The sequence below is a fragment of the Mesocricetus auratus genome, unplaced genomic scaffold (assembly GCF_017639785.1).
Source record: "Mesocricetus auratus isolate SY011 unplaced genomic scaffold, BCM_Maur_2.0 Super-Scaffold_100047, whole genome shotgun sequence".
Classification (NCBI taxonomy): Eukaryota; Metazoa; Chordata; class Mammalia; order Rodentia; family Cricetidae; genus Mesocricetus; species Mesocricetus auratus.
Genome location: NW_024429224.1, coordinates 1,346,597 through 1,373,467, shown reverse-complemented (window position 1 = coordinate 1,373,467; position 26,871 = coordinate 1,346,597). Strand labels below are relative to the sequence as shown.

The 26,871-nt window shown below is 47.5% G+C and overlaps 1 protein-coding gene across 5 annotated transcripts in view; it reads left to right on the top strand.

The window, feature by feature from the left end:
- The first annotated feature begins 518 nt into the window (after positions 1–518).
- Positions 519–26,871, top strand: part of Ttll11 (tubulin tyrosine ligase like 11) — a 244,964-nt gene continuing 218,611 nt past the window's right edge. The window contains exon 1 of one of the 5 annotated variants that reach the window (XR_005873187.1): positions 519–1,018. Coding sequence is in view for 3 of the 5 variants with exons in the window: in XM_040735696.1 (XP_040591630.1) it covers positions 590–1,018 (429 nt within the window). In the remaining 2 variants the exon portion in view is untranslated. The remainder of the gene's footprint in view (positions 1,019–26,871) is intronic. The other 4 variants (XM_040735696.1, XM_040735695.1, XM_021234061.2 and 1 more) reach the window with 4 other exon arrangements.

Here is a 26,871-nt window from a genome sequence, read left to right as displayed (position 1 = left end):
GTCGATGTCCCCTACGCATCTGGGAATCTGTAAGGCTTCTTTATTCCGTAGGAGATACCTGAAAACCGACAAAGGTGGCCTTCCGCCTCAGTTTGAGGCTCAAGGAAAAGGGATGGACGGATGGATGGATGGACGGATGGATGTGGGCTTGGAGTTACCCCAGTGTATGTAGGGCTAGGGAAACTGAGTCTCGTGTTTGCGAACAGGGGAGCGGGGCAGGAACTGCCATCCTCCACCTCACTCTCAGCGGCCCTCGGGCTGCGACCGCAGGAGTTAGGCGGCTCGCTGCCCTCTTCCAAGATGGCCGCCGCCGCCGCCTCTGTGACAGGCCTGGTCACGTGGGCGCGCTCTCTTGTGAGGTCGCGGTGCCCGGGGCGATTGTCCCTTCCCGGGCCCCGTCCCGACTAGCCCTGTCAACCGGAGCCTGAGCGATCATGGCAACGGGCTCGGGCGGGGAGCGCGTGGCGGCGGCGGCGGCGGCGGCGGCGACGGCGGCGACGGCGGCGGCGGAGTGGTCGCGGGCCGGGGCGGCGGAGCGGCGGCGGCGGCGGCGGCGGTGGCTGTGGCGCCGGCACCGGCCCTGAGCGCCATGCTGCGCGGCAGCCCGGAGCGGGAGCTGGCGGCCAGCTGGGAGGCGGACGCGGCGGCGGCGGCGGCGGCCAAGTCGCAGGCCGCCGAGGCGGAGGAGCAGCTGGGCGTGGACGCGGGCGCGGCCGGGGAGCCCGAGCGCCCGGCGCGGGAGGAGCAGCCCAAGGCCGCGGGCCCGGCTCCGGTCCCGGCGCGACCCCGCGCGGCCGAGGAAGGCGATGCCCGCCCCGCCCGGCGGCCGCCGCCCGCGCCGCCCCTGATCCCCCCGAGGCCGGCGCGGACCCTGTGCCACCTCGTGAAGGCCCGGAGTCGCGGCCGCGGCTACCGGCGCGGCTCGGGCTCGCTGCGGCCGGTCACCGTGGACAGCTCCAAGGCCCGCACGTCCCTGGACGCGCTGAAGATCAGCCTTCGGCAGCTCAGGTGGAAGGAGGTGAGGCCCGGCCCGCCGCGTGGGCACACGGGGGGTCGTCCTTCCCCGCCCCGGTCCCCGAGCCGTCCCCCGGGTCGCGTCGGCCCCGCCTTGCCCTGGCTCCCCGACCGCGAGCGCCTAATGCCCTGGCCTGCGCGTGGTGTATGTCTGTCTTCCCCGCTGGTGACTTTCAGGCTCTTCTTTTAAGTTCTGTTTAGAGTTTCGTAAACTTCAGTGCTTAGAGTTCCACTCGCGGGCCGGGGTTGGACTCACTCGACGGCGCCTCGCTACACACACCCTGCTGCTTTAGCTGTGCGACCTTGAGTAAACCTGCTTTGCTCTTTTTGGCCGGTTAGCTTCTGTAAAGTGACCAGCTAGTGACTGACTGTCAGGGGGCTTACTGCCTAGTGATCGCCCGGGTCTTCAGTAAATGACAACCAACTTTTGTCATTCTCCCTTCCGCCACCGCCACCACAGCCACTGTTGTATGATTCAGGGCGCATAGCAGGTGTCAGTAAGTGTTGGATGAAAGCTCACCCTTGCATTCATTCCTGCCTTTTTAAGGTGTGGGGCAAAGCACCAATGAATCCCAGAGGTTTTCGTTGCCGTCGGCTGAGTAAATAAAGCCGCTCGGCTTGGAAGATACTGGCGAGCTTTTGGGGAGTGGGGCTTTACAGGGAGCACGAGGTCGGTGCTGAGGCTGTGGTAGGTTACTGAAGTTGGGAACTGGAGAGACAACCCCAGGAAGGTCCACTGTGGTCAGAGGTCCCAGTGGAAAAGAGGTTGGTTGGAGGGAAACCAAGAAGGGGAGGCTAGCTCCTGGAGAGCTCCCGGGTGTCTGAACACCTCAGTCTTGACTTTCACACCCTGGAAACTGCAGAGGATTGGGAAGACTCAGTTCTTCAGTGTCTGGGTTTGCAGGTGAAGTCCCATGTCCAGTCCAAAGAGAGGAGGGCCAGGAAGGCAAACCTGGACTTGTCAGTGTGCTGTCAAGGGAAGAGTCCCTGCATAGACACCGGCTAAGCACTCAGCCAACCCAGCAGAGGCTCATTCACTTATTTTATAAACATCCACTGTGGGGACACCAAGTTCAGTGCTGGGCCCGGGCGATCACACTATGGTGTGTTGAGCTGCGCCCTTGCCTTCCGGCGTTCATAGTTCAGTAGGGAATGAAATGCCCTAAGTCCCAGCATCCACAGGACTGCCGCTGCCGCCACTGCTGCTGCTGTGAACTCCTTTCCTAGCTATTTGCATGGCTTGCTCTGGCCTCTCGAGGCCTCTGATCGGATGCCACACCCTGAGAGAGGTCTCCCAGGCACTGGCATCCCTAGCCCCGACTGTTTGATGCCGTGAACCTCCCTGACATTGTGTTCTGTTTGCTTATTGCTCGTTTTGTTCACCAGAATGTAAGCTCTTAAAGGGCAGGCATTTTGTTTTGTTACTACTGTACTCAAAGGTGTCTTGCATATGGAAGCTGCCCAATAAATATTTGTTGAAAGCATGAACACATTATGTGATGAGTGTTTCTGTGTGCTGTGGGAGGCAGAGCAGGCCAGCTCCAGCACAGCTTCCTGGGGGAGTGAAGCCCAGTGAGTCTTAGTGTTGACGGTGGGCCAGTTGTTCAGCTGTGTGGATGGGATCTTGGTAGGGGGAGCTGTGTGGGCCAGCAGGGGTGCACTTGCTGCTTGTATGCAGCACTGTTTGACTGGATCAGAGAGGCAGTCAGACGGTGAGAGGAGGCAGTAGACGTGAGCTGGAGTCAAGGCCTGTGATGGCACTTGGGCCTGAGCTTGAAAAGAAGCCTTTCGAGCCATTGCGGAAGTCTGAGGCTTCAGTCCATCAAGTGAAAGTCTTGAGGCCTCAGTTTGGCCGTTTGCACAATGGGACTAGGTAGCGCTCCCAGTCTTCCACTAGCCACAGGGTGCCAGTGTTAAACCCTTGCACTAGTGACCCCAGGAGAGTGGACACTTTCCAGGACCCTCCCTTGACTGCCCCTCCATCCCAGGCCTGCCTTCTGACACTTGTAAGACATGTTGGCATGTAGGTAAAGATGCTCGTTCTAGCATATTTGAACATAATTCAGTCACACACGCACACACACACACACTTCACTGTGACTTAGTGATTTACTTAGCACCACCCTTCCTAAGGGCAGGGTGGCATTTGACTTGTGTCCCTGGTGTTCTGTTCAAGAGATACCCAGCACAACACGTATGTCATCGGATGCAATAGAATGTGGGTTTGAAAATACCATACTATAGAACCCTTAAAGACCCGGCTGAATTCACATTATGGTTGTGGGCTCCTTAGCATCTAAGACAAACCTGAACGCATGACACGTAATATAGAGATGAACTTGGTACTAACAAGGCACAGACGCACAGCCTCTGTAGGCCCGAGTTTCCATGCGACATGGAGCAGTGATGGACAGGTCCTCTCAAACTTGACGAGAGCCTCTGGGTGGGGCGGGGGTGACTGGCAGCATTGTACCTGCAGGTTAGCTGTGCTGCTGAGGACTGTGCACAGGAGTGCTGCTGGCTGGCTTTGGTGGAGGTGAGTGACTGGCCCAGGAAAGAAAGTCATGGCACCTGCTTCTCATACAGGGACTTGGGAGGCCAAGACTGGAGGGTCACAAGTTCAAGGCCAGCCTGGGCTATACTGCAAGACTTTGTTTCAGAAAACAGAACAAATAAATGAAGGAAAGCCATGACTGCCAACCAGGGTGAATGCTCCCTCTTTCTTTGCGGGTGTGTAGCAAGAACCTTCCCTCCGTGGTCCACTTCACAGGTTCGTGAGTTAGCCTGTACATCCAGAAATGTGCTCAGCTACTGGGAACACTTTCCCTTCCCTTTTTGGCTTCTTTTTAATTCCACATGTATCTAAAAACCACCATGATGCCCACAATAATGAACCCTTATGCAGCTATTACTCTACCAGACAAGTATTTAAACTTCCTAACCACTCACTACAAGTAGTGCATTATTGTACCCATTTTCTAGATGGGAAAACTGAAGTCATACATGCTACCTTATGCAGGGTCATATAATGAGTTGGGAGCAGAGCTAGCATTTGAGGTAAACAGGCTTTAGTTTTCTGCTCATCTGAAGACGCAGCAGTGGATATGAATAGACTAGGCTCCTTGTTGTATAAGAGCTCTCACTGAACAGGCACTGAGCTGCCAGGCAGATGGTCACAATCTTGTCTGAGGTCTGAGTGGGCAAAGGGAATCCCACACAGTGGGCTCAAGGCAGGGAGGCAGGGCCAAGTTTCAGGCACAGCAGTGGCATGTTGGTGGCTTAGGGAGCATGTGGACAGCAGAGAGATGCGGAAAGGACCAGTTCAGAGAGCCAGCTGCAGGCCGTGCCGAGAAGCTGCCCTCCTGTCTGCTGCCCTGCAGCTCCCCTGGCCCACTGTGCCTCGTGTGACTCTGATGGCTCAGTTTTCAGTTCTGGGCAGGTCTAATTCACCTGTGTCCACGGTCAGTTTGTTTCTGCAAGAGCAAATTCGCAGGTGCAGCTCTGTAAATTTGCAGATGTGAATAAAGCTATTCTCATCTAGCAAGTCACATGTCCCCAAATCACGGGGCTCACATCTGGAGGCTCCCTAGAAAATTCTCTTCCCATCTCCTACATGCTTTTTTTTTTTAACTTGCCACCTTCATTAAAGGGGGCCTTGGAGAAAAGAGACCACAGAGAATAGATGCCTTGAGTGTGTGAACTTCTTCCTTGGAGACGTCAGTTGTGTCTGGGTGTCATGATACGATGGGCACCAGGTAAACATGGCTGGGGCTCTGAGAGATTTGCAGTAGGTCATTTGCTGACAATGGTTTGCACAGTCCCTGTCCTAAGAGCTGTCAGACACTCTAGTGTGTCTTCTGAAATATGCCAGCTTTCTGCACAGGCACAATACTGCATTGCCTTCCCGTTTGTGTCATGTGAGGTGTTATTTATTAGGTGGCATGTGCTAGGTATGGCACCAAGCTCTTAGTGCTCATTAAAAGCAGATTAAGGGGCTGGAGAGATGGCTCAGCACTTTAGAGCCCTGGCTGTTCTTCCAGAGGACCCAGGTTCAGTTCCCAGCACCCACATGGAGGCTCACCACTGTAATTCCAGTTCCAGTAGATCCCATGCCTTCTTCTCACCCCTGTCAGCACTGCATGACCATGGTGTGCAGATATACATGAGGCAAAACACCCACACACATAGAAATAGATTTTTTTAAAAGAGTGGTTCAAGGGGCTGGCATAATGGCTTAGTAGCGGTGCTTGCCTTCAGGCCTGGTGACCTGGAGTTTGAATCCTGGGGCCCATATAGTAGAAGATGAGAACTTACTATTGACCCCCCCCATAAGTTATCCTGTTTTCAACAGGCACACCCTGGCACATGTACAGACATGTGCACGCGAGCGAGCGCGCGCACGCACGCACACTGAACAAATAAGGGTTGGAGAGATAGCTCAGCAGAGGACCTGGGTTTGATTCCCAGCATCCACATAGTGGCTCACAACTGTTTACAACTCCAGTTCCCAGGGATCTGGTGCCCTCTGCTGGCTTTCATGGGCACTGGGCACACAGTAGTGCACATACATACATGTGGGCAAAACACCCATACACACGGAATAATAAAACAATTGAAATGAGTAACTGTAGTGAAACATTTACAAAACCAAGTGGATGGATCACTTTCCTTGGGTTCTCTTATTTCTTCCTCACACTAATCTCAGGCAGATGCTGACATCATTTCCTGTTTAGAGAAGAGAGAACCAAGGTTTGAGAGAGATGATACCAAAGCTACATAGGTGACAAGTGGCAGAGCCATTCAGGAATAGAATTTGTCACCAGTGTACAATCCTAAACCATCTTTAGTGTTATCCTTTGTTAAAAGTCATCCTGCAAGGGGCTCGGCCATCACCACCACTACCCCCAGCTAATGGTTGGAAAAAGCGAGGCAGGCGCCGCACCTAACCAAGACAGGCAGCTTTGAACAGTGGTGTTCCTGAGCTCCTTCTGCGGGGGCTCCATGATTCTCCACCGATAATCCCTCCCTTTCCCCATCCAACCTGTAACTCTCAAATGACAGCAGTGTCACTCAGAGCCAGGAGAGCTTAAAATAAACACACTGAGCTCCGTGCTGCCTGGCAGATGAACACCCAGCACCCACTCCTTCCAAGTTGCCAGGGTTGAGAGGTGACTCCGGGATCTCTGAAGGCTCCTCTGTGGAGTACTAGCCTGAGATTTGCAATTCTCTCTGATTCCTTCTGGAAAAAGGCATAGTACAAATGAAAACCAGGATGCTTTGCCCTCCCCGTTCCCTTCTAGTTTCAACGATAGTGCTATTTATGTCGTAGTTTTGAAAAGAGCATTACACTTGAGAACAGTTTATACCCCACTCCATCAAATGGTCTCCTTCAATAGACATGTTATTTTAACGTCTAATCCACCAGAATTTTCTCTTTTGCTAGTTAAACTTGTCATCACATAAAAATCACAATTCACTACTGCTGGTATTGGAACAATACATGTAATAGCTTCAGCATCCAGACTAACTTCTTAAACAGCCCCTTCAACCAGTAAATTCCAGGGTTCATGTTCAGGGTCTGTAACTACTGCGGATTAATTTTCTTTAGCAGGTGGAGTATTTTCTGGGGTTCTTTTCTAAGGTACAGAGCACACACTAGGCATCATCCCTTCATTTTGCGAGTAGTTTTGGATCTTGATTTTGTCAGCTAATGCTGAATGCAAAATCGACACATACATTTTCTTTCCCTTTGAAATCTATTCCTGAAGAACAGCATATTGTAAAAGTAATCGGGCACTTTCAACTTCCTGCGCTAAGGAAAAGGGCCAGGTGTCTGAGGGTTAAAATCTTTGCCATTAGCTGCTTGGGGAGTGCACTCCCTGAGCCTCAGCTCCTTCAGCTGCAATGACTCTTGTCCCACCAAGTGTCTGTGAGAGCTATCAAAGAAGGTGCGGGTATCGCCTTGGCTCATTGTTGGACACACTGCTGGTTTTCAATTCGTTCCTTTTCCATCTAGTGGACAGTGAAGACTTTGGTCTATATTTGTGCCGGTTATTTGATTTATTTCATTAACTAGAAGAAAAACATAATATAGATGGCAGTCTGCTGACTAAGCTTATCCCAAGCACATACAGTCTTTCATTTTTTCACAGATATTTGTGACCCACGTATACGGCTCTATATGGGCTCTAGGGATATGACAGATAGACCTGGGGTGGGGTGTTAGCAGCTGCTTGCAGTGCTAGGGATGGAGCCCAGGGACTTATGGTAGCATCTGTGCAGCATGTGTCCTTGCCTTTGGCTCCACAAACAAGCAGGCAGCTTCCCTGGGGAGAGTGAAGGGCATGCTAAGGGAACTGGAAGAAGCAGGCCTTTTCTGGGTTGCTTCCTTTGCTCCCTCCTCTCAGACCTCACAAGGAGTCTGGAAAAAGAGACATGGATTTAAATGTTGCCTCTGTCATGTGGCTCTGTGGCCTGGACAGGCTGCCTCACCTCTCTGACAAGGCTCCTGTCTCTAAGATGAGCACCGGCATGGCGGTTGGCAGGCACACAGTCTCAAGCACCTGGGACCGTGAGCACGTAGGTGGGTGCAGCTTTCTCCCTAATGAATTTCTGACATCTTAGTTACATCTTATGCCAGACATTGATGTAAACAGGTGCATAAGCTTGCTGCCCCTCCCCTTTCCTGTGGCTGCTCTGAGACCCTGCCCCAAAGGCCTTTTTGGGGGCTGGAGAGAACACTGGCTGTGTCTGTCCCTGAAGCCAAAGGAGCAACTCTTTGTTGTCCTTGTCTCTGTGCTGGCGCTGTGCCCTGGGTCCTCAGCTGCCTGCCTATGCATGTGCGCTTCCCTGGCCATTTGTGATGTCTGGGACAGAGTTCCAGAAAGCTCCCCACCTCTTCTGTCATCTGAACAAAACCCCATCATCCTGGAGGAAACTGGAGGGATATGTTTGTCCCCCATGTTGTCCTGTCTGTCCTGGGTAGAGTTCTACATTTAAAAGTCAGTTCCTCAGTAGTCATGGCAATAGAAAAGTAATGAAGTCATTAACTTTTACAAATATCCCATGAAAGCTTGAGAAAAAAGTGTTCATTAGCTATTGAATGTAGTGCGCCATACATGACATTTGATTCATTAGGAATCACACTATATCAATTTTATGACTTTAGTTTTGTGTCTGATTTATTCATTTATTGAAGTTATTCTAATGTTACTCCATTTAATTGTAGATTTACTATTTTTGTTTTTTTCTTTCCCCATTTTCTTTACTAGCCTGTGAGTTAGTTACACTTTCTATTTTTATAAAACTTTATGCTAGAGTGTTTGACATGCATGTAATTTCATGCACTTTAAAGTTAGAATCATGATGCTTTTTAATCTTTAAAAAGATTTAGCTTATTTATTGTTTTAAATTTAAATACAATTGCCCACTTGCCTCCTTTCCTCCCTCCAACCCTTACCTTGTCTCCTCCCTCCAATGCCTCCCTTGTCCTCTCCCTCCAACCCCTCCCTTGTCTCCTCCCTCCAACGCCTCCCATGTCCCCTCCCTCGAAGCCCTACCATGTCCCCTCTCTGAGTCTTTTTTTTCTTTTGCACTTGTGTATATGTAATTTGAGGACTGACCACTTTGAGCTGGTTAACCCACTAGAGACTCATCCCTGGAGAGACCAGTTCTTCCTCTCTCAGCAACCGTTAGCTGTACGCCGTTCTTTGTCTAGGGGCGGGTCCCTGTGAGATTTCCCTCTTCTGTGTTAGTGTGTCTATTGATACTGTCATTGTTTAGGTCACATTGTTGGGGTATCAGGAATGCAGCTTCCCTGTCGTTTCTAGGAGGCACAGTTTCACACGGACTTCCTGGTCCTCTGTCCCTTACAGTCAATCCTTCTGCCTTCCTCTTCTGCGTTCCCTGAGCCTCAGGGGCAGACGTTGTGTTGTAGGCTGTACTCCCTCTGTGTTATGACCAATTGTGATTTTATGCAATGGTCTCCATTTTCTGTAAAGAGACACCACTTTGATAAGGGGTGACATTTTTCTGTGGGTGTAAGGGTAAGCTTTAGAATATAGTTGAGAATTGTGCTAGTCTGCCAGGTGGTGGTGGCACATGCCTTTAATCCCAGTACTTGGGAGGCAGAGGCAGGCGGATCTCTGTGAGATGTAGGCCAGCCTGGTCTTCAGAGCTAGTTCCAGAGCAGCCAGGAATATACAGAGAAAACCTGTCTCATAAAACAAGACAAAAACAAACAAACAAACAAACAAAGAATTATGCTTATCTAGAGTGGTGGTAGTAAGTTCTCTAAGATCCATCTCTAGCCTGGGTAGTAGGCTAGGTTATTGTTACTATTTTTAATTATGTATATGTATTTGTGTGTGGGTTTGTACATGTAAGTGTAGTGCCGGCGAAAGCTAGAAAATATTGGGTACCCTGGAGTTGGAATTAGAGGCAACTGAATTGTCTAATGTGGTATTGGAGAGAGCTCCAGTATTCTCCTAGATCAGTATGTGCTGAGCCATGTCTCCAGACCTTTTATTTATTATTTTATATGTATGTATATGGCTGTGTGCATGTATGTGCTTCTATGATGCTCGTGTAGAAGTCAGAGGACAACTAACAGCAGTCTGTTCTCTCCTACCTTGTGGTCCTGGGGATTGAACTCATGGCCTCAAGGCTGGCAACAAGCACCATTAATTGCTGAGTCATCTTGCTTGTCTCATTATTCTCTTAGCAACATAATGACCTTAAGGGGAATTTTCTTTTTCTTTTTTTTTTCTTTAGTTAGAAACAATCTTGTTTCACATATCAATCCCAGCTCACTCCCCCTCCCCTCCTCCCCGGCCCTCCCCACCAGGTTCCCCAGTCCCCCACCCAATCTCCACTCAGATCACCAAGGAGGGTGAGGCCCTCCATGGTGGATCTCCAGTAACTGTCATCTCATCCAGGGCAGGGCCTAGGCCCTCCCCCAAGAGTCCTAGCTGAGAGAGCCTCCCATATTGTGGCATGGGCACTCAAAGTGTATTTGTACACTAGGGATAAATACTACCCAAGGCCCTATAGATTACCTGGGCCTCCTCACTGACACCCACATTCAAGGGGTCTGGGTCAGTCCCATGCTTTCCACACAGCCATCAATCTGGGGTCTAAGAGCTCCCCCTTGTTCAGGTCATCTGTTTCTGTGGGTTAAAGCAGCCCAGTCTTAACTCCTTTGCCCATCAGTTCTCTCTCTCTGACACTGGATTCTAGTTCAGTTCAGTATTTGTCTGTGGGTATCTGTCTCTGCTTTTATCAGTTGCTGGATGGAGGTTCTGTTTCCTAGACTCTCTGACAGTGGGGTTGTATGCTGGCACTCCCCTGACTCATGTCTAAAATTCATAAATGAGTGAGTACATACCATGTTTCTCTTTTTGTGACTGGGTTACCTCACTCAGGATGGTTTCTTCTAGTGCCATCTATTTGCCTGCAAATTTCAAGATTCCATTGTTTTTCCCATTGTGTAAATGTACCACATTTTCTCTATCCACTCTTCAGTTGAGGGGTATCTAGGTTGCTTCCAGGTTCTGGCTATTACAAATAATGCTGCTATGAACGTAGTGGAACAGACATCCTTGCTGTATGAATGTTCATATTTTGGGTATATGCCTAAGAGTGGAATTGCTGTGTCTTGTGGTAGACTGATTCCCATTTTCCTGAGGAATCTCCATACTGATCTCCAAAGTGGCTGTACAAGTCAGCACTCCCACCAGCAGTGTAAGAGTGTTCCCCTCTCCCCACATCCTCTCCAGCATAAACTGTCATTGGTGTTTTTGATTTTAGCCATTCTGACAGGAGTGACATGGTATCTCAAGGTTGTTCTGATTTGCATTTCCAGGATGGCTAGGGATGTTGAGCACTTTCTCAAGTGTCCCTCAGCCATTTTGGATTCCTCTATTGAGAATTCTCTATTTAGTTCTGTACCCCTGATTGGATCCTTTGGTGTTTTGGAGACTTGCTTCTTGAGTTCTTTGTAAATTTTGGAGATCAGCCCTCTGTCAGATGTGGGGTTAGTGAATATCTTTTCCCAATCTGTGGGGTGCCTTTTTGTCTTGCTGACTGTGTCCTTTGCCTTACAGAAGCTTCTCAGTTTCAGGAGGTCCCATTTATTAATTGTTGGTCTCAGTGTCTGTGCTACTGGAGTTATGTTCAGGAAGCTGTCTCCTGTACCAATTCGTTCAAGGGTATCTCCCACTTTCTCTTCTAAGAGGTTCAGTGTGGCTGGATTTATGTTGAGGTCTTTGATCCATTTGGACTTAAGTTTTGTGCATGGCAATAGACATGGATCTATGCACATTCTTCTACATGCCAGCATCCAGTTATGCCAGCACCATTTGTTGAAGATGCTTTCTTTTTTCCATTGTATATTTTCAGCTTCTTTGTCGAAAATCAGATGTTCATACGTATATGGGTTAATATCAGGGCTTTCAATTCCGTTCCATTGGTCTACCTGTCTATTTTTGTGCCAGTACTAAACTGTTTTCAGAACTACAGCTCTATAATACAGCTTGAAGTCAGGGATGGCAATGCCTCCAGATGTTGCTTTGTTGAATAAGGTTGTTTGGGCTATTCTGGGTCTTTTGTTTTTTCATACAAAGTTCATTATTGTTCTTTCAAGGTCTGTGAAGAATTGTGCTGGGATTTTAATGGGGATTGGGTTAAATCTGTATATAGCTTTCAGTAAGATTGCCATTTTTGCTATGTTGATCCTACCTATCCAAGAGCATGGGAGATCGTTCCACCTTCTGGTGTCTTCTTTAATTTTTTTTCTTTAATGACTCAAAGTTTTTGCTATATAGGTTTCACTTGTTTGGTTAGCGTTACCACAAGGTATTTTATGTTGTTTGTGGCTATTGTAAAGGGCGATGTTTCTCTGATTTCTTTCTCAGACCTTTTATCGTCTGTATATAGTAGGGCTACTGATTTTCTTGAGTTGATCTTGTATCCTGCCACTTTGCTGAAAGTATTTATCAGCTGCAGGAGTTCCTGGTGGAGTTTTTTTGGGTCACATATGTAAACTATCATATCATCTGCAAATAGTGACCTCTTCCTTTCCAATTTGTATCCCCTTGATCTCCTTTTGTTGTTATATTGCTCTAGCTAGAACTTCAAGTACAATATTGAAGAGGTATGGAGAGAGTGGACAGCCTTGTCTTGTTCCTGATCTTGGAGGAATTATGTTGAGTTTCTGTCCATTTAGTTTGATGTTGGCTGTTGGTTTGCTGTATACAGCTTTTATTATGTTGAGGTAAGTTCCTGTTATCCCAGATCTCTCAAAGACCTTTATCATGAAGGGGTGTTGGGTTTTCTCAAAGGCTTTTTCAGCATCCAGTGAGATTATCATGTGATTTTTGTTTCTCAGCTTGTTTATATGGTGGATTACATTGATGGATTTTTGTATGTTGAACCAACCCTGCATGCCTGGGATGAAGCCTACTTGATCATGGTTGATGAGTTTTCTGATGTGTTCTTGGATCCGATTTGAGTATTTTTGCATCAATGTTCATGAGGGACATTGGTCTGAAGTTCTCTTTCTTATTTGTGTCTTTGTGTGGCTTGGGTATCAATGTTATTGAAGCTTTGTAGAAAGAGTTTGGCAAGATCCTTTTGCTTCTATTGGGTGGAATACTTTGAGGAGAATTGGTATTACCTGTTCTTTGAATTTCTGGTAGAATTCTGCACTGAGGCCATCTGGACCTGGGCTTTTTTTTAGTTGGGAGACTTTTGATGATTGCTTCTATTTCCTTAGAGGTTATAGGTCTATTTAAATTGCTTATCTGTTCTTGATTTAATTTTGGCAAGTGATATCTATCCAGAAAATTGTCCATTTCCTTTAGATTTTCAAATTGTGTGGAGTGCATGTTTTCAAAGTATGACCTGATGATTCTCTGGATTTCCCCAGTGTTGGTTGTTATGTCCCCCTTTTAGTTTCTGATTTTGTTAATTTGCATGTTCACACTCTGCCATTTGGTAAGTTTGGATAAAGGTTTGTCTATCTTGTTGATTTTCTCAAAGAACTAACTCTTTGTTACATCGATTTTTTGTATTGTTTTCCTAGTCTCTTCTTTATTGACTTCAGCCCTCAATTTGATTATTTCCTGGCGTCTACTCCTCCTGGGTGAATTTGCTTTTTTGTGTTCTAGAGCTTTCAGTTGTGCTGTTAATTCTCTAGTGTAACTATCCTCCAGTTTCTTCATGTGGGCACTTAGTGCTATGAACTTCCCCCGTAGCACTGCTTTCAAAGTGTCCCATAAGTTTGGGTATGTTGTGTCGTCACTCTCATTGAATTCTAGGAATTCTTTTTTAATTTCTTTATTGACCCAGGAATGGTGCAATTGTGCATTATTCGACTTTCATGATTTTGTAGGGTTTCTGTAATTTGTGTTGTTGTTGAATTGTAATTTTAACGCATGGTGGTCTGATAGCGTGCATGGAGTTATTCCAATTTTTTTGTACCTGTTGAGATTTGATATGTTGCCAAGTATGTGGTTGATTTTTGAGAAGATTTCATGTGGTGCTGAGAAGAAGGTATATTCTTTTTTATTTGGGTGGAATGTTCTATAGATGTCTGTTAATCCCAATTGGGTCATAACCAATATTAGTTCCTTTGCTTCTTTGTTAAGTTTCTGTCTTAGTACTGTCTAGAGGGGAGAGTGGGGTGTTGAAGTGTGTGGGGCTGTATATGTGATTTGAGTTTTAGTAATGTTTCTTTTATGAATGTGGGTGCCTTTGTATTTGGGGCATAGATGTTTAAAATTGAGACTTCATCTTGGTGGGTTTCTCCTTTGATGAGTATGAAGTGCCCTCCTTCATCTCTTTTGATTGATTTTATTTTGCAATCTAATTTGTTGGATATTAGGATTGCTACCCCTGCTTGTTTCTTGGGTCCATTTGATTGGAAAATCTTTTTCCAACCCTTAACTCTGAGGTAATGTCTGTCTTTGAGGCTGAGGAGTGTTTCTTGTATGCAGCAGAAAGATGGGTTCTTCGAATCCAGTCTGTTAGCCTGTGTCTTTTTATGGGTGAGTTAAGACCATTAATATTGAGGGATATTAATGACCATTGATTGCTCATTCTTGTTTGTTTTGGAATAGTTGATGGTGGTGGAATTATATGTGGATTTCCACCTCTTTTCCTTTGGCTGTTGGTAAGGTGGGATTATCTATTGCCTATGTTTTTCTGGTTGTAGTTAACTCTCTTGGGCTGGAGTTTTCCTTTCAGAACTTTCTGTAGGACTTGGTTAGTAGATATATATTGTTTAAATCTGGTTTTGTCATGGAATATCTTGTTTTCTCTGTCTATAGTGATTGAAAGCTTTGCTGGGTATTGCAGTCTGGGCTGCCATCCATGGTCTCTTATCTTAGTGTTGGTAGAATATCTATCCAGGACCTTCTGGCTTTCAGAGTTTCCATGGAGAAGTCAGGTGTGATTCTTATAGGTTTGCCTTTATATGTTACTTGGCCTTTTTCCTTTGCTGCTCTTAATATTCTTTCTTTATTCTGTATGTTCGGGGTTTTTACTATTATGTGGTGAGGGGAATTCCTTTTGTGGTCCCCTCTATTTGGTGTTCTGTAGGCTTCGTGTACTTTCATTGGCATGCCTTTAAGTTGGGAAAGTTTTCTTCTATGATTTTGTTAAATATGTTTTCTGCCCTTTTGAGGTGGATTTCTTCACCTTCTTCTATACCTATTATTCTTAGGTTTGGTCTTTTCACAGTGACCCATATTTCCTGGATATTTTGTGTTCGAGATTTGTTGTACTTAAGATTTTCTTTGGTCAATGAATCTATTTCCCCTAATGTATCTTCGACATCTGAGATTCTGTCTTCCATCTCTTGTATTCTGTTGGTTATGCTCATATCTGTAGTACTTGACCATTTGCCCAGCTTTTCTATTTCCAGCATTCCTTCAGATGGCGTTTTTTTTTATTGTCTCAATTTCAGCTTTCAACCCTTGTACTTTTTTTAATTGTTTCTCGTAATTTTTGCTTTGTCTTTTCCTCTCTTTCTTGCATTTGTTGAAGTTTTTTCCTCCATTTCTTGCAGTTCTTGTATTTTTAGGTTTGTTTTTTCTTCCATGTCTTTAAGGGATTTTCTTAAATCTTCTTTGAGGGCCTCTATCATTTTCATGAAGTTGCTTTTAAGGTCTTTCTCATCTGCTTCTTCTGCAATGGACTGTTCAGGTCTTGCGGGTGTAGATTCTCTAGTTTCTGATGGTGTCATATTGGTTTTTCTGTTGGTAGGTGTGTTTTTATATTGTCTCCTTCCCATCATTTCTTCCTGTGTCTGCAGAAGGAGTCTCTTCCTCCCCTGGTGGGTATGTGACACCTTTCCAGTGAGTGGGAGCAGGTCCAATACCCTGGTAGCTTTCCTCTTGTCTGGATGGAGGCTGTCCTAGTATCAGGACCTTAGCAAACTCTGGGTGGGCTGGACCCTCACCTCGCCTGTCCTGTGGGTGAAGACTGGGTCTTGGAAGCTGACAGTCTCTGGGCGGGCTGAATCCCATCAGGCTGGGATCCAGGTCCCCTGTACGCAGTCTCCGGTGGTTCTGCTCTTAAGGGGAATTTTCATTCACTCCATATTCTTATATGTTTTGTAGCTAGTATTTTTGTTATTTTATCCTTCCTTCAATTTAAGAAGTTAGATAGATATTTTATATAGCCTTAGTGTCTTTGGATTTACCCACATTTGCTGTTTTCTTTGATTATTTCTCAGGCTCACAATGTTCCCTTGAATGTAATCCTGTAGTAGTTAGTTTAATGACGTGTTACCTGTAATAAATTCTCTTAGGTTTTATTTTACCAAAACTTACCTCTATTTTTCCTCATTGTTAAGGGATAGTGTTGTGGCCCATGCAGTTCTCCACGGTCTGTCTCGCTAGTGACATGGCCCACCCCTTGAAGACACTGTGCCTTTTTGTCAGGCTTGCTGTTGGGGAGAGCCGGCAGTCTCCCTTTTGCTGTTGGGTGTGCTTTTCCTTTGGGTACCTTTAAAGTCTTGTGTTTGTTTTGCAGGTCTCCTGAGTCTCTGAAGCACTTCCAGGAGAGAGGCTTTCCCTTTTATTCTGCTTAGGGTTGGGGGTTCCATTTTATAAGGTTTGGTGTCCTACTGATTCTAGAAAGTTCTCACCCAGTTCCTCTTGTGATACTTTCTCTCATGCACTCTCCGTTTCCCATCTTCCTCTTGTGAGGTGTTGATTGAGGTTTCAAGCCTTGTTTGATGGCATACTCATGTGTTTGGAGCCTAAATCTCCAGCTGTTCTTTGAGGTCTCAAGTGAGGACTTTCTCTTTGTGTGGCTGCTGTAGAAGCTTACCAACCAACTTTTAATAGTGTGTGTGTGTGTGTGTGTGTGTGTGTTGTACTTTTTAAACCTAGACACAGTATGACTTTTGTCTCCTGGCTCTTCCACGAGGTGTTATGGTAGGTGCCCTGAGGAAACGTTTCCCTCTTGCCTTCACCATGGCCATGACAAAGCAGGTTTCTTCTAGTTCATCTACTGAAGATGTTCATCTTGGGGGCCTGGCCTGCATGAGAGTTTCTGGTCTGATTCTCCCCTAGCCAACAGGCATTTAGAAGCTAGAGCACACTCAAGGGCTGGCTATAGCCTAAGTGTGCAGGAAGACAATTACTCAGACGCCTCTGGGCTCGTGGAGAATGGGCTATAGGGAAGACTGCAGGCAGAGAGGTAGGTCAGGGTGCTGTGCGGCCTCAGAGCTGGGGTGCTGATGGGTGGGGAGCAGACCAATGAAGATTCTTTCCCCACCTGGGTGGGAAGAAGTTCTGTGGGAGGGAGCCGTCGTCTTCACCCCCTGAAGCCTGGAACAGACACACATGGGTGACAGTGGGCTTGGGCTGTGGCATCGCTCGTGGACACTTCTTGAAGTGCCTTCAGAATGATGCTTTTCTTTCTGAAATGACTTAGAGATCCCAGGCAGTGTGCTCAGCTTGTCTCTGGCATCGCAAAGTTCAGGCCAGAATAAAGAGCCAGCAGTCTTAGGACCCCTGAAAGCCATGGGTCTGACAAGGCTCCTTCTCCATAATTACATAATTTTCTTTAGCTCGGGAACTGTCACTTTGGTCAGGAGTCTCATGCTGTCTGAGAATGCTCACAAAAAGCCTTACCATCTTCCTGGATTTTTATAACATTTTCTCAGAAACAACTAAACTTTACAAGTCTCTTGGCACATTGTAAAGCTGTTCCTCTAATGGCTGTTATTGCTCAGAAAACTCCCTACTCCTAAAGGTGTTCTTGTTGGAAAAAGTGCCCTGTGTCTGGGGATAAAAGGGGGGAGCAAATGGTCCCTGCCGCGTGACAGTTTAATAAGCCTCAGATGGCCACCAAGGACTGCGGCTGTATGAGTTTATCCAGCAGTGTTCCGTCAGAGTGAGCAGAGCAGTTTTAGAAAGTGAAGTGAAATACGGCATGTAGAGGCCGCCTTTAAATCCCTAGGCCCAGGAGGTCTTCATTGTTGCTCAACAAATACGTTCTCCAAGGCCCAAGTGAGACACTGTCCTTTGAGCCCATGACCACAGTTGTCTTACACTGTCCTTTGTGGGAACTAGGAAGGGGGTTGGCTGCCTCTTCTAGGAAGAAAATAGTGGCCAATATGTGACTTATCCTATTATTGATAAATTTGTTAGAGTAGTAGATTGTCAATTAGTTAATGCTGGTTGTTAAATAATATTCTATTGTTTCATAATGGAGTATTTGTTGATTTGAACTTGGATTTGACCACTGCACTTATTCTAAAGAGGGATTTCATACAGTTTTCAGTGTAGTTCTGAACCACTCCTCACCTGCAAAAGCAACCTCTGTTTGGAAACACCGGCTGCTCTTAGATCAGCAGCGTCTTCTGCTTGTCATCTTGTCACACTGGCTTGTTAAAATAAGATACGTGATTGCCATCTGCCAGAAAAGCCTCGCTATAAATGTCGAGTCACCCAAATAGAAAACAATCTTGCTTGTTTAATAAGATGAAATGTTTCTTGGTGTTAGTTTAAACCAACAAATCATTTTATTATGACAGCATGCCAATACTACATAATAGCTATCGCTCAAAAGCCACACTCTGTAGAGTTAAGATATACTTAAATTATTCTAAGCTGGCCTTGTGGGCCAGAGCCTATAGTCCCGACTATTTTGAATGTCAAAGCAGAAGGATCAACTGAGCCTGGGGTTTAAGATCAGCCTAGGCAACTTAGGAAGAGCCCTTATCCTAAATAAAACAAGAGAATTCCAAATGCTAACAAAAAGCCTTCACAGAACATGAAGGAAGAGCCATGAGGGCGGGAGAGCCCAGTGCTTGGCCCTGAGTTCTACTTGAAGAATGAAATAAATACGGCGGGAGACAGGAGGCGGCACAGCTCAGCCTGGAGGTACCCAGAAAGACTTGCGTGGAAACGGGAGGCTCGGCCTCTGTCGCAGTCGGGAGGCGCGGCCTCTGTCGCAGTCCCCAGCTTTTCAGCCCAGCTTGGCGATATGCTGCTGCTGTTCACAGGGTGCTCTGTTCTTTGCTCCTGCGCCCACACCTTCTTCCACCTTGGGTATCAGCTAAATTCTCCCTTTCCGAAGGAGAATGACTTGACTGGGCTAGATGCTCGTGTTCTGGCTCCTTTTCCACAACATGCATCAGTTTTATTGTTATTGCTTGCTGAATTTTCTCTTTCCCTGCAGGCTTTAAATTCAACTAGTGCAAGGACTGGCCTGTCTTGCTCATTCTTGTTTATTACCAGATCCTCACACCCCAGTGCACAGTGCCTGCAATAGTCTAGAATCAGATTTTGATAAATACTGGCTGGGATAATTTTTCCATTCTTTTCTCAAACATTTCCTCAGGCTTGACTTAGTGCCACAAACCCTGTTGAGCCCTGGGCAAGCAAAGCAGTGTCACCCTGTGTGGGCTGTCCTTCTGGGAGCCATGGTCCATGCTGAGACAGGTAGGAAGGGCAGAGGCCAAGGCAAGGGTGCCTCTGAGCTGAGTCTGGGTGTGGGTGAACCAGCTGAGGGAGAGGGGCAGGGCTGGGGAGCTGGTTGTGATTCAGCAACTTGGTAGCAGTGGGATGAAGGGGAAGAGGCACTGCAGGCAGTTACCTCCATCTGGAGCTCAGGATGAGACCGGAAGTGACGTAAGTAATAGCCACGCCAGAGACTTCAGACTGAGGGGTGAGGTAGCTGCTGAACAGACTGGTGTGTGTGTGTGTGTGTGTGTGTGTGTGTGTGTGTGTGTGTGTGTGTGCTCCTGCCTGCCTGAGGGGTGGTTGTGTGTATATGTGTGCCTACTTGAGGAGCATGTGTGTGCCTGAGAAAAACAGATTCACAGATTTGCAGAGAAAGCCCCTCCGGCCTTGCTGTGAGGTGAAATGGTGAACAGAGTTGGTAAATCCTCCCCAGGGACAGTATAACATCCTAACAGTGGAACATGTAGAGGACGCATTAAGGTGACATCTGGTGACCCAGCCAATCTGTGGAGACTGTAACAAAGCAAAGCAGGATCTACGGGTCCTCAGTACGGAGTAGGGACAGCATCACGAGCTGCCCAACGCCGAGCACGTTAGCAGCATCCCTAACATGTAAGGTTGAGGACCAGGGGAAGCCAGAGCCCACCCAGCTCTTTGCTTGGTGCCAAGTCAAGCACTCTGTCCTGCCCCAGGCTGTGCCTCCTGGGTGCAGGGGGCGATCTCTTTCAGGAATCCCTCCCTGTCCTCCTTTCTGGTGAGTGGGGGTTCAGGAGCGGCTTCTCCGGGCATCCAGCCACAGAAGGCTGTTTCCCATGTTCCCTCCAGGCCATGATGTCCTCTTTCCTGAGTGTCCTTTCACACGGAGAGGAGGCCCAGAGGGTAGCTGAGTACTGTCTCCCCCTGCCCAGTGGGGAGAGATTGTGGCCTACTGTCAGCCTTGGTGCTGAGTATCTGCCTGCTATTTAATAAAGGCCTCATTGTAGGAAGGGCCATTAAGCAACCAATGGTGTTTTTCGTCTTTATTGGGGAAGAAGCTGCAGAGTTAAGTAAAATTCAGACCATGTGGAAATAAAACAATAAAATGCTATTCACATGCATAGGCCCTTTCCTGAGGCCAGTGGGAAGGAAACTGACACCCAGAGCCCATGCTGGTAGAAGTAGAGGTGCCCCTTTCCTACTGAATATGCGTGGAAATGCTGACCCTGGTGTGGCGATTTGTGTCCTCCAGTGTTCCCACACGTGTGTGTGTGCATGAGTGTATGTGTGCTTTGTAAGTATGTTTTTGTGCACTTGTGCATGTGTGTGGAGGTCTTCCACCTGGAGCTAGCTCATCAGTTGGAATAGGCTGGCTCACCAGTAACTCCACTCCACCCCAGTACCTGGGTTACAGATGCACACACTGTTTTTATGTGGGTGCTGGGGATCCAAACTCAGGCCCTCATGGCAAGCATTTCCTGGTCTGAGCCATCTCCCCATCCGTTACTACCTCTCCCCACCTCCTATAAGGAAACTCGTATGTCTTCCCGTCATGTGTGAAGGGCCATAGGAGGCATTCTGAATCCTATGGCAGTGTTAGTCATGTGGCCTGCAGACCACCCACCCAGCTTCCCCAAAGTTCTCCAAAACCTCAGGTCTGCTCTCGCTTCTGGAACTTGGGTTCAGTTTCTATAGCTTCCAGAAAAGTCTATTATTTCTGAATGAAGCTCAGCACATTAAGGGCTGCCACCCCGCCGTTGTACCTCCAGGTAAACACACACCTGGGAACCCGGTTGTGATCCCACCATGTTTTACTGAGAAGCCCTTCATTTCCCACATGCATCCCTCTCTCAAAAATATCTTCATTAACTGTTGATTTTGTAATGGTGCCATCTCTCTGAATACTCTGTAAGTTCTCTTGTTTCATTATTTGTTGGCAAATATCATTAAGGGCCCAACTGTCAAGCTACCACCTCTGCTATTTTATGTTCTTCAAATGGATCTGGAGAGCAGGGCTGATTGACCCCTTTGTGGCCAGGGAAGATGAAGATCAGAGATGTAGTGTCCATGTTTCATCTGGGATTTGAACTTAGGTTGCCATGAGTTCAAATCCATGCCTTCCCCAATGGAAGCTGATGGCTTCTTACGATCTGGCTGCTTTGGTCCCTCTGTCAATTCCTTAATTAGCAATGACTCACATTAGGAGCATGCTGCTGAGCCCTCTGCAAAGGAATGGACTCTGTTCTGAGGAGACATTGCTCAAACCAGAATGAAAGACCCAGGCAACAGGACCACAGGAGAGAGAGAGCCAAAAGCTTGACTAATTGAGCTCCATGGGGGCTCTTATTTTTTTTCCATTCTTTTTCTTCTTAGAAAGCTGAATGACTTTAACGATTCTACTCTGTTGTGGAATATTAGTTGAAGATGTGTTATATTTGTTTATGCTGTGGAATATTTGTTTAAAGATGCAAAGATGTGTTGCATTCTTTCATATTGCATCTCTGTGAAGCTGTGTTACTTTGCCTGTCTAAACACCTGATTGGCCTAATAAAGAGCTCAATGGCCAATAGGTAGGCAGGAGAAAGGATAGGCCAGGCTGACAGAAGAGAGGATAAAGAGGAGGAGAAATTTAGGAAAGAGAAGACCAAGGATGAAGAAAAGGGGAAGATGGGGGGTAAGGATTAGGGTTAATTTATTTGGGAGTTTCATGGTAGGTCCCCAAAGAGTTAAAAACAAACAACAACAACAACCACAAAAAACTACACCACTCCATTCTTAAAAATTGCAGGAGGCTGCTATTGAGTAAACTAAGATGCTGGGTTGTAGGTTTTCTGAAATCAGAACTTAACATACCCTAACTTGTCTGTTGTAAGAATCACCTGGATGCTTGTTAACTCTAGTACCCCAGCAGGGGTGAGTCCCAGGATCTTTATTCCCTGTTTTTAGCCCCCTAAAGTGACTGCTAGGATCAGATTAGCTTGGGAAACAGTGAGTGTCAACTCTGGGAACGGAATTGGTCGTGCTGGATTGTAGGGAACATGAGCCCTAAGGTCAGCATCCAGAGCCCGTTCCACAGTCTATACAGTGTCAACTCTGTCACATGGCTGAACATCTTTCTCTCAAGGCCTCTGCGCTGTATATTCTTTGTGGAAAGGTTCTGGCGTTCCTCTTCATCTCTTTCCCCCTCTAATTTCTGAACCCCGCCCCCCCTGAGCTGAGCCACTCATCACCATTTCTGTAAAGAGTTTAGACTCCAAGCTCATTCATTATTCTGTGCCCAGCTCCTGGCACAGTGGAAAGTTAGTGAAGTCTGTGTCTTCGTTTTTTTCTCTGTTTAATTTGTAAAATGGACAAATGCAGTCAATTTGGGGGGGTGAAAGCAGTGAGGGGAAAGGGTCGTTGTCATCATGCTGAGCAGAAACAATGCCTCACAGCTCTCTGCTTAACCCAGCGTTCTACAAACTCTGTAGCTCTCTCAAAGTTTTATAATGTGCCCCTCCACACCTCAAAAGGCCACCTCCCCTCCAGGGGTCTTTCCAGTCTGTTCTGGTGTGATCCACCTTGAGGTCTCCAGTAATTCCTCCTGACCTTGGGGCTAGTGTGTGCTGAAGATTTCCTCATTCAGTCTGCTGCAGAGAACAAAACAATGGGGCTGTAGGCTGGACTTCACGGCTTAAAACGGTTACAGATGGTGGGGAGGCTTTCAAGGCCGCTTCGGGAAATCTCTAGCTGGAATTCTTTAGAAAGAGAGGAAGAACACTGACTGCTGAAGATGTTCTCTGAGCCTTGATGAAACCCGGGCGGTGCTGTTAGGTCATCCGAATTCAAAATCGTGTTTCCTTCCCCAGCTGGGAATTACCCAGAGGCAGGATGACCATTCAGAGCTCAGGCTTACTGGAGAGGCACTTGGACAAGTGGACACTGCCCTGGCCTCAGGGCGACCAACAGTTCCTGCTGGCTTGGCACTTGGGGGCTCTGGGGATTAAGACCAGGAGAGCCCTGGGCAAACTGGGGCCAATTAACTGGCAGTCCTGCCCAGTCACATGGTGGGTGGCTTGTTCAAGAAAAGGTGACAGTGAAGCAAACATTAGCAGGATTCGCATGCATGTATGCTATGGTGTGTGTGTGCGTGTGTGTATGTGTGTGTGTGTTTGTGTGTGCGTGTGTGTATGTGTGTGTGCGCGTGTGTATGTGTGTGTGCGCGTGTGTGCGCGTGTGTGTTTGTGTGTGTTTGTGAGTGTGTGTATGTGTGTATGTGTGTATGTGTGTGTATGTGTGCATGTGTGTGTGTGTGTGTGTATGTGTGTGTGTGTGTTTGAGTGCTTACAACAGCATGAGTAAGGGCTATTAACAGAAGCATGGATGCTTTCCCAGTGCCACATCACTGAAGAAAATGTCTTTCCCGTCACCAGAAACCATTAGCTGCCTTTAAGTCCTCAGGGAGGGGCTTCTCTCACTGCCCCAAGATTGTGGATCCAGTCTTGTGTAAGTTTTGTGCAGACAGTCTCAGCTGCTGGATATCTGGAACCTTCCCCAACACTCCACTCCTTGTGTGGGCCCTTACATTCTTCCTGCCCCTTTTCTGTAATGTCCCTTGAGCCTGGTGGTTGGGGTTTTGTGTTATATTCCATTTAGCCCAGAAGCTAACACATGATAGGTTTTTGATTAATGCTGCTCGAATGGATAAGTTAACTAGGATTGGAGTCTTGGTCTGCTTCTTAGTCCTCTGGTGTTCCTACTGGTTTATTAATTGCAACATGAAGCAGGTTTTTCCTGAAGTGACTTTCCTGGCGGGGTTTGTGAGGCTGCTCCGGGAACACCCTGGCTCTGTGCAGTGTGCAGACAGTGCAGTGTGCACTGCACGAGGCTGTTGCCAGGGAGGCTGACTAAAAGCCCTCCGGTCCAGCTTTGTCTTACTGGCTCCTTTCACCATCATTGTTGACTGAGCCGGGCCATCAGTCAGCCTGTCCCAAGTTCATCAAGCAAAGTGGGAGGTATCGCTCGTCCTAAGGAGCCAGCAGGTGCTGCTCCAGACACAGCTGTGAGCTCAGCTGCACTGTAGAAGTTGAGAAGGCGGGGCCTGGTCATGTATGACTCATACACTGACACTGATATCCACAGACTCTGTATGTCTGGCTGTTCTACTGAGAATTCCACTTCAAGTCCTTAACAGAAGAGCAGGCTGTTTCCCAGCTGGGGACCAGTCCAGCGCTTGTATGGGCCCGGGCCTGGCAAAGTATGTCCTTTTCCACAGTGGTTTTGTTTGCCCATGGGAGATGGACTTGTTAGTTCTTATCGACTACTAACCTGTCTGGAGTGATCAGACCTGCCCATGACTGCCTTATTTCACCCTAAGCTTTCTTTAAAAAGTTACTTTTATTGTATGTGTCTTGCGGTGTGTATGTAAATGCACCTGTGTACACAGTGCTCTCAGAGGCCAGAAGACGGCATCGTATCCCCTGGAACTTGAGTCACAGACAGCTGGGAGCCACCATGTGGGTGTGTGTGCATTCATCATGGAGGCTTGGCCCTGAATCTATGCCCAAAGAGGTGAAAGTGGCTAACTGTGTGCAGGAGGCTAGAAAGTGAGGTGTGGGCTTTAGCCACAGAACAGAAGTGCTATTCTAGTGTCTCTCTCGCTGCCGGAGGGGAGAGGTGGCTCTCTCTCGCTGCCGGAGGGGAGAGGTGGCTCATTTACACCATTCCGTAGGCCTTTAGGCTCCTGGTCTAAATGGCTGAATGGTGGTCCAGGGCCTGCTTGGGGGACTTCTCAGCTCATGGGAAGGTAATTTCACTTCAGCCAAGATTGTGACCTGGAGTAACTTGAATTTAGCAACCCTGTAGCTGAACAATTTCACTTTTCTCTTTGTTGTGATTATCCAGAATCTCTGCATTTTCTGGTAGAAGCATGAATTTGTGCATCCATGATAGAAAAGAGTACGGTGACCTCCAGAGTGGAAGAAGGTTGGTGACATGCTGGCTCCTCGAGTAAACGTGCCCGGCACCAAACACGGCAGCTTGAGCTGGCTGCATGTCCACACCGGAGTATGAGCGAATGAAGTGTGGTGGTGCACACATGAAGGGTTCTCTTTGGCTAAAAAGGGGAGGGGCCAAACCCCACCATTCACAGCCCCGTAGGTGGAACTGGAGGCGACTGTGCTAAGAGGAACTTGCACAGCAGAACTACAAGAGCTCACGAACCAGAATCAGAAAGCGTTTTAGGTGAGAGCTATGTTAGCCTGATTTTAATATTATACAGTCAATGCATGGCTCCCCATTAGTCTGTACGACTTCAATGTTTTTATCTCTCAGTTGCAAATCACGGAAACATGATCCTTTCAGAGCATCTTTGAATGCAAAGCTAGGCTGAGGCTGAGAATTTAGTTATTTGTTCCCAGAACCCACTGCCCTGGGTGGCTCATGAGGAGTGTATTTACTTCTGTCTCTCTTCTCTCTCCATGGCCACTCCAAAAAGGCCCCGTCGACTCTTAGTCTCTCCTCTGAGGCTGCTGTTTGCTCGGCTTCCTTCTCCTCCCATTCCTGTGATCCTCACTTCAGAAAGCCGTGCAGAGCCAGATGCTCCTGTCGCTAGCATTCCCTCCTGGGCTCGGGCATTGAACCCAGGGTGGTGAGGGCTAGGCCGGGCAGAGAGGCAGGTGTGCTGTTGATGTCCCACTCTGCAGAAGAGCGGGACATTCCTTTCTCCTTGTCCCTCTTCTGCCTTCCTTCCCCTTCAGCCTAGGCAGCCACCGCTGGAATTCTATGGTGGGTGAAGGAACCCGTCTGCTTCTCTTGGGCTTGGCTATTTGGGGACTAAAGATATAATGGGGCTGGGTCCCCTCCTTACTCTACCCCTTATGGCTCGTCACCAGACACTCCATTGTCTAGCTGCTCTGCATTCTGGTTTCTTCATCTGTCAACAGAAACAAAACTTCTGCCTACTTCACAGTGTTGCTATGAGGGTGAGTTGAAGCAGCATGTGTAATCCACACAGCATATACTATGAATCCAGTGCTCAACAGCCATTACTTTTAGTATAAGAATTACTGGCATAAGATTAATTACTCTTAACTGTGGAATGTCTCTGTGAGATTCAGGCTAATTTGGGGGGTCAGGAGGAGGGCATAAATGTAGGGAGGCCTGAGCCCATCTACCTTTGTCTGAGTCCTTGGCAAAACCTCTTCTCCCGGGACGTGATTTTGACAGCACTGGGTGCTTCAGAATGAGCCCCAAACATCCTCAAATATTGGAAAGGGAAGGAAGAGCAGGCCTGCAGAGATTCTGTAGGATGGTAAGAACCTGCAGAGATTCTGTAGGATAGTAAGAGGCCTGCAGAGATTCTGTAGGATGGTAAGAACCTGCAGAGATTCTGTAGGATGTAAGAGGCCTGCAGAGATTCTGGAGGATGGTAAGAACCTGCAGAGATTCTGGAGGATGGTAAGAACCTGCAGAGATTCTGGAGGATGGTAAGAACCTGCAGAGATTCTGGAGGATGGTAAGAACCTTCAGGAAGGAAGAGCAGGCCTGCAGAGATTCTGGAGGATGGTAAGAACCTGCAGAGATTCTGGAGGATGGTAAGAACCTTTAGGAAGGAAGAGCAGGCCTTCAGAGATTCTGTAGGATGGTAAGAACCTGCAGAGATTCTGGAGGATGGTAAGAACCTGCAGAGATTCTGTAGGATGGTAAGAACCTGCAGAGATTCTGGAGGATGGTAAGAACCTGCAGGAAGGAAGAGCGGGCCTGCAGAGGCCCAGGGAATGCTCCCAGGTCACTCGGCAGGCCTTGCTATCTCCTCACTCAGTCTCTGCTCAGGTTCTGTTTCCTCCTGTGGAAACTTTTCCATGTTTTCTTGACAGGCTCCCTCCTCCTTAGTAGAAGAGGTGCCCCCTATCTCCCCACG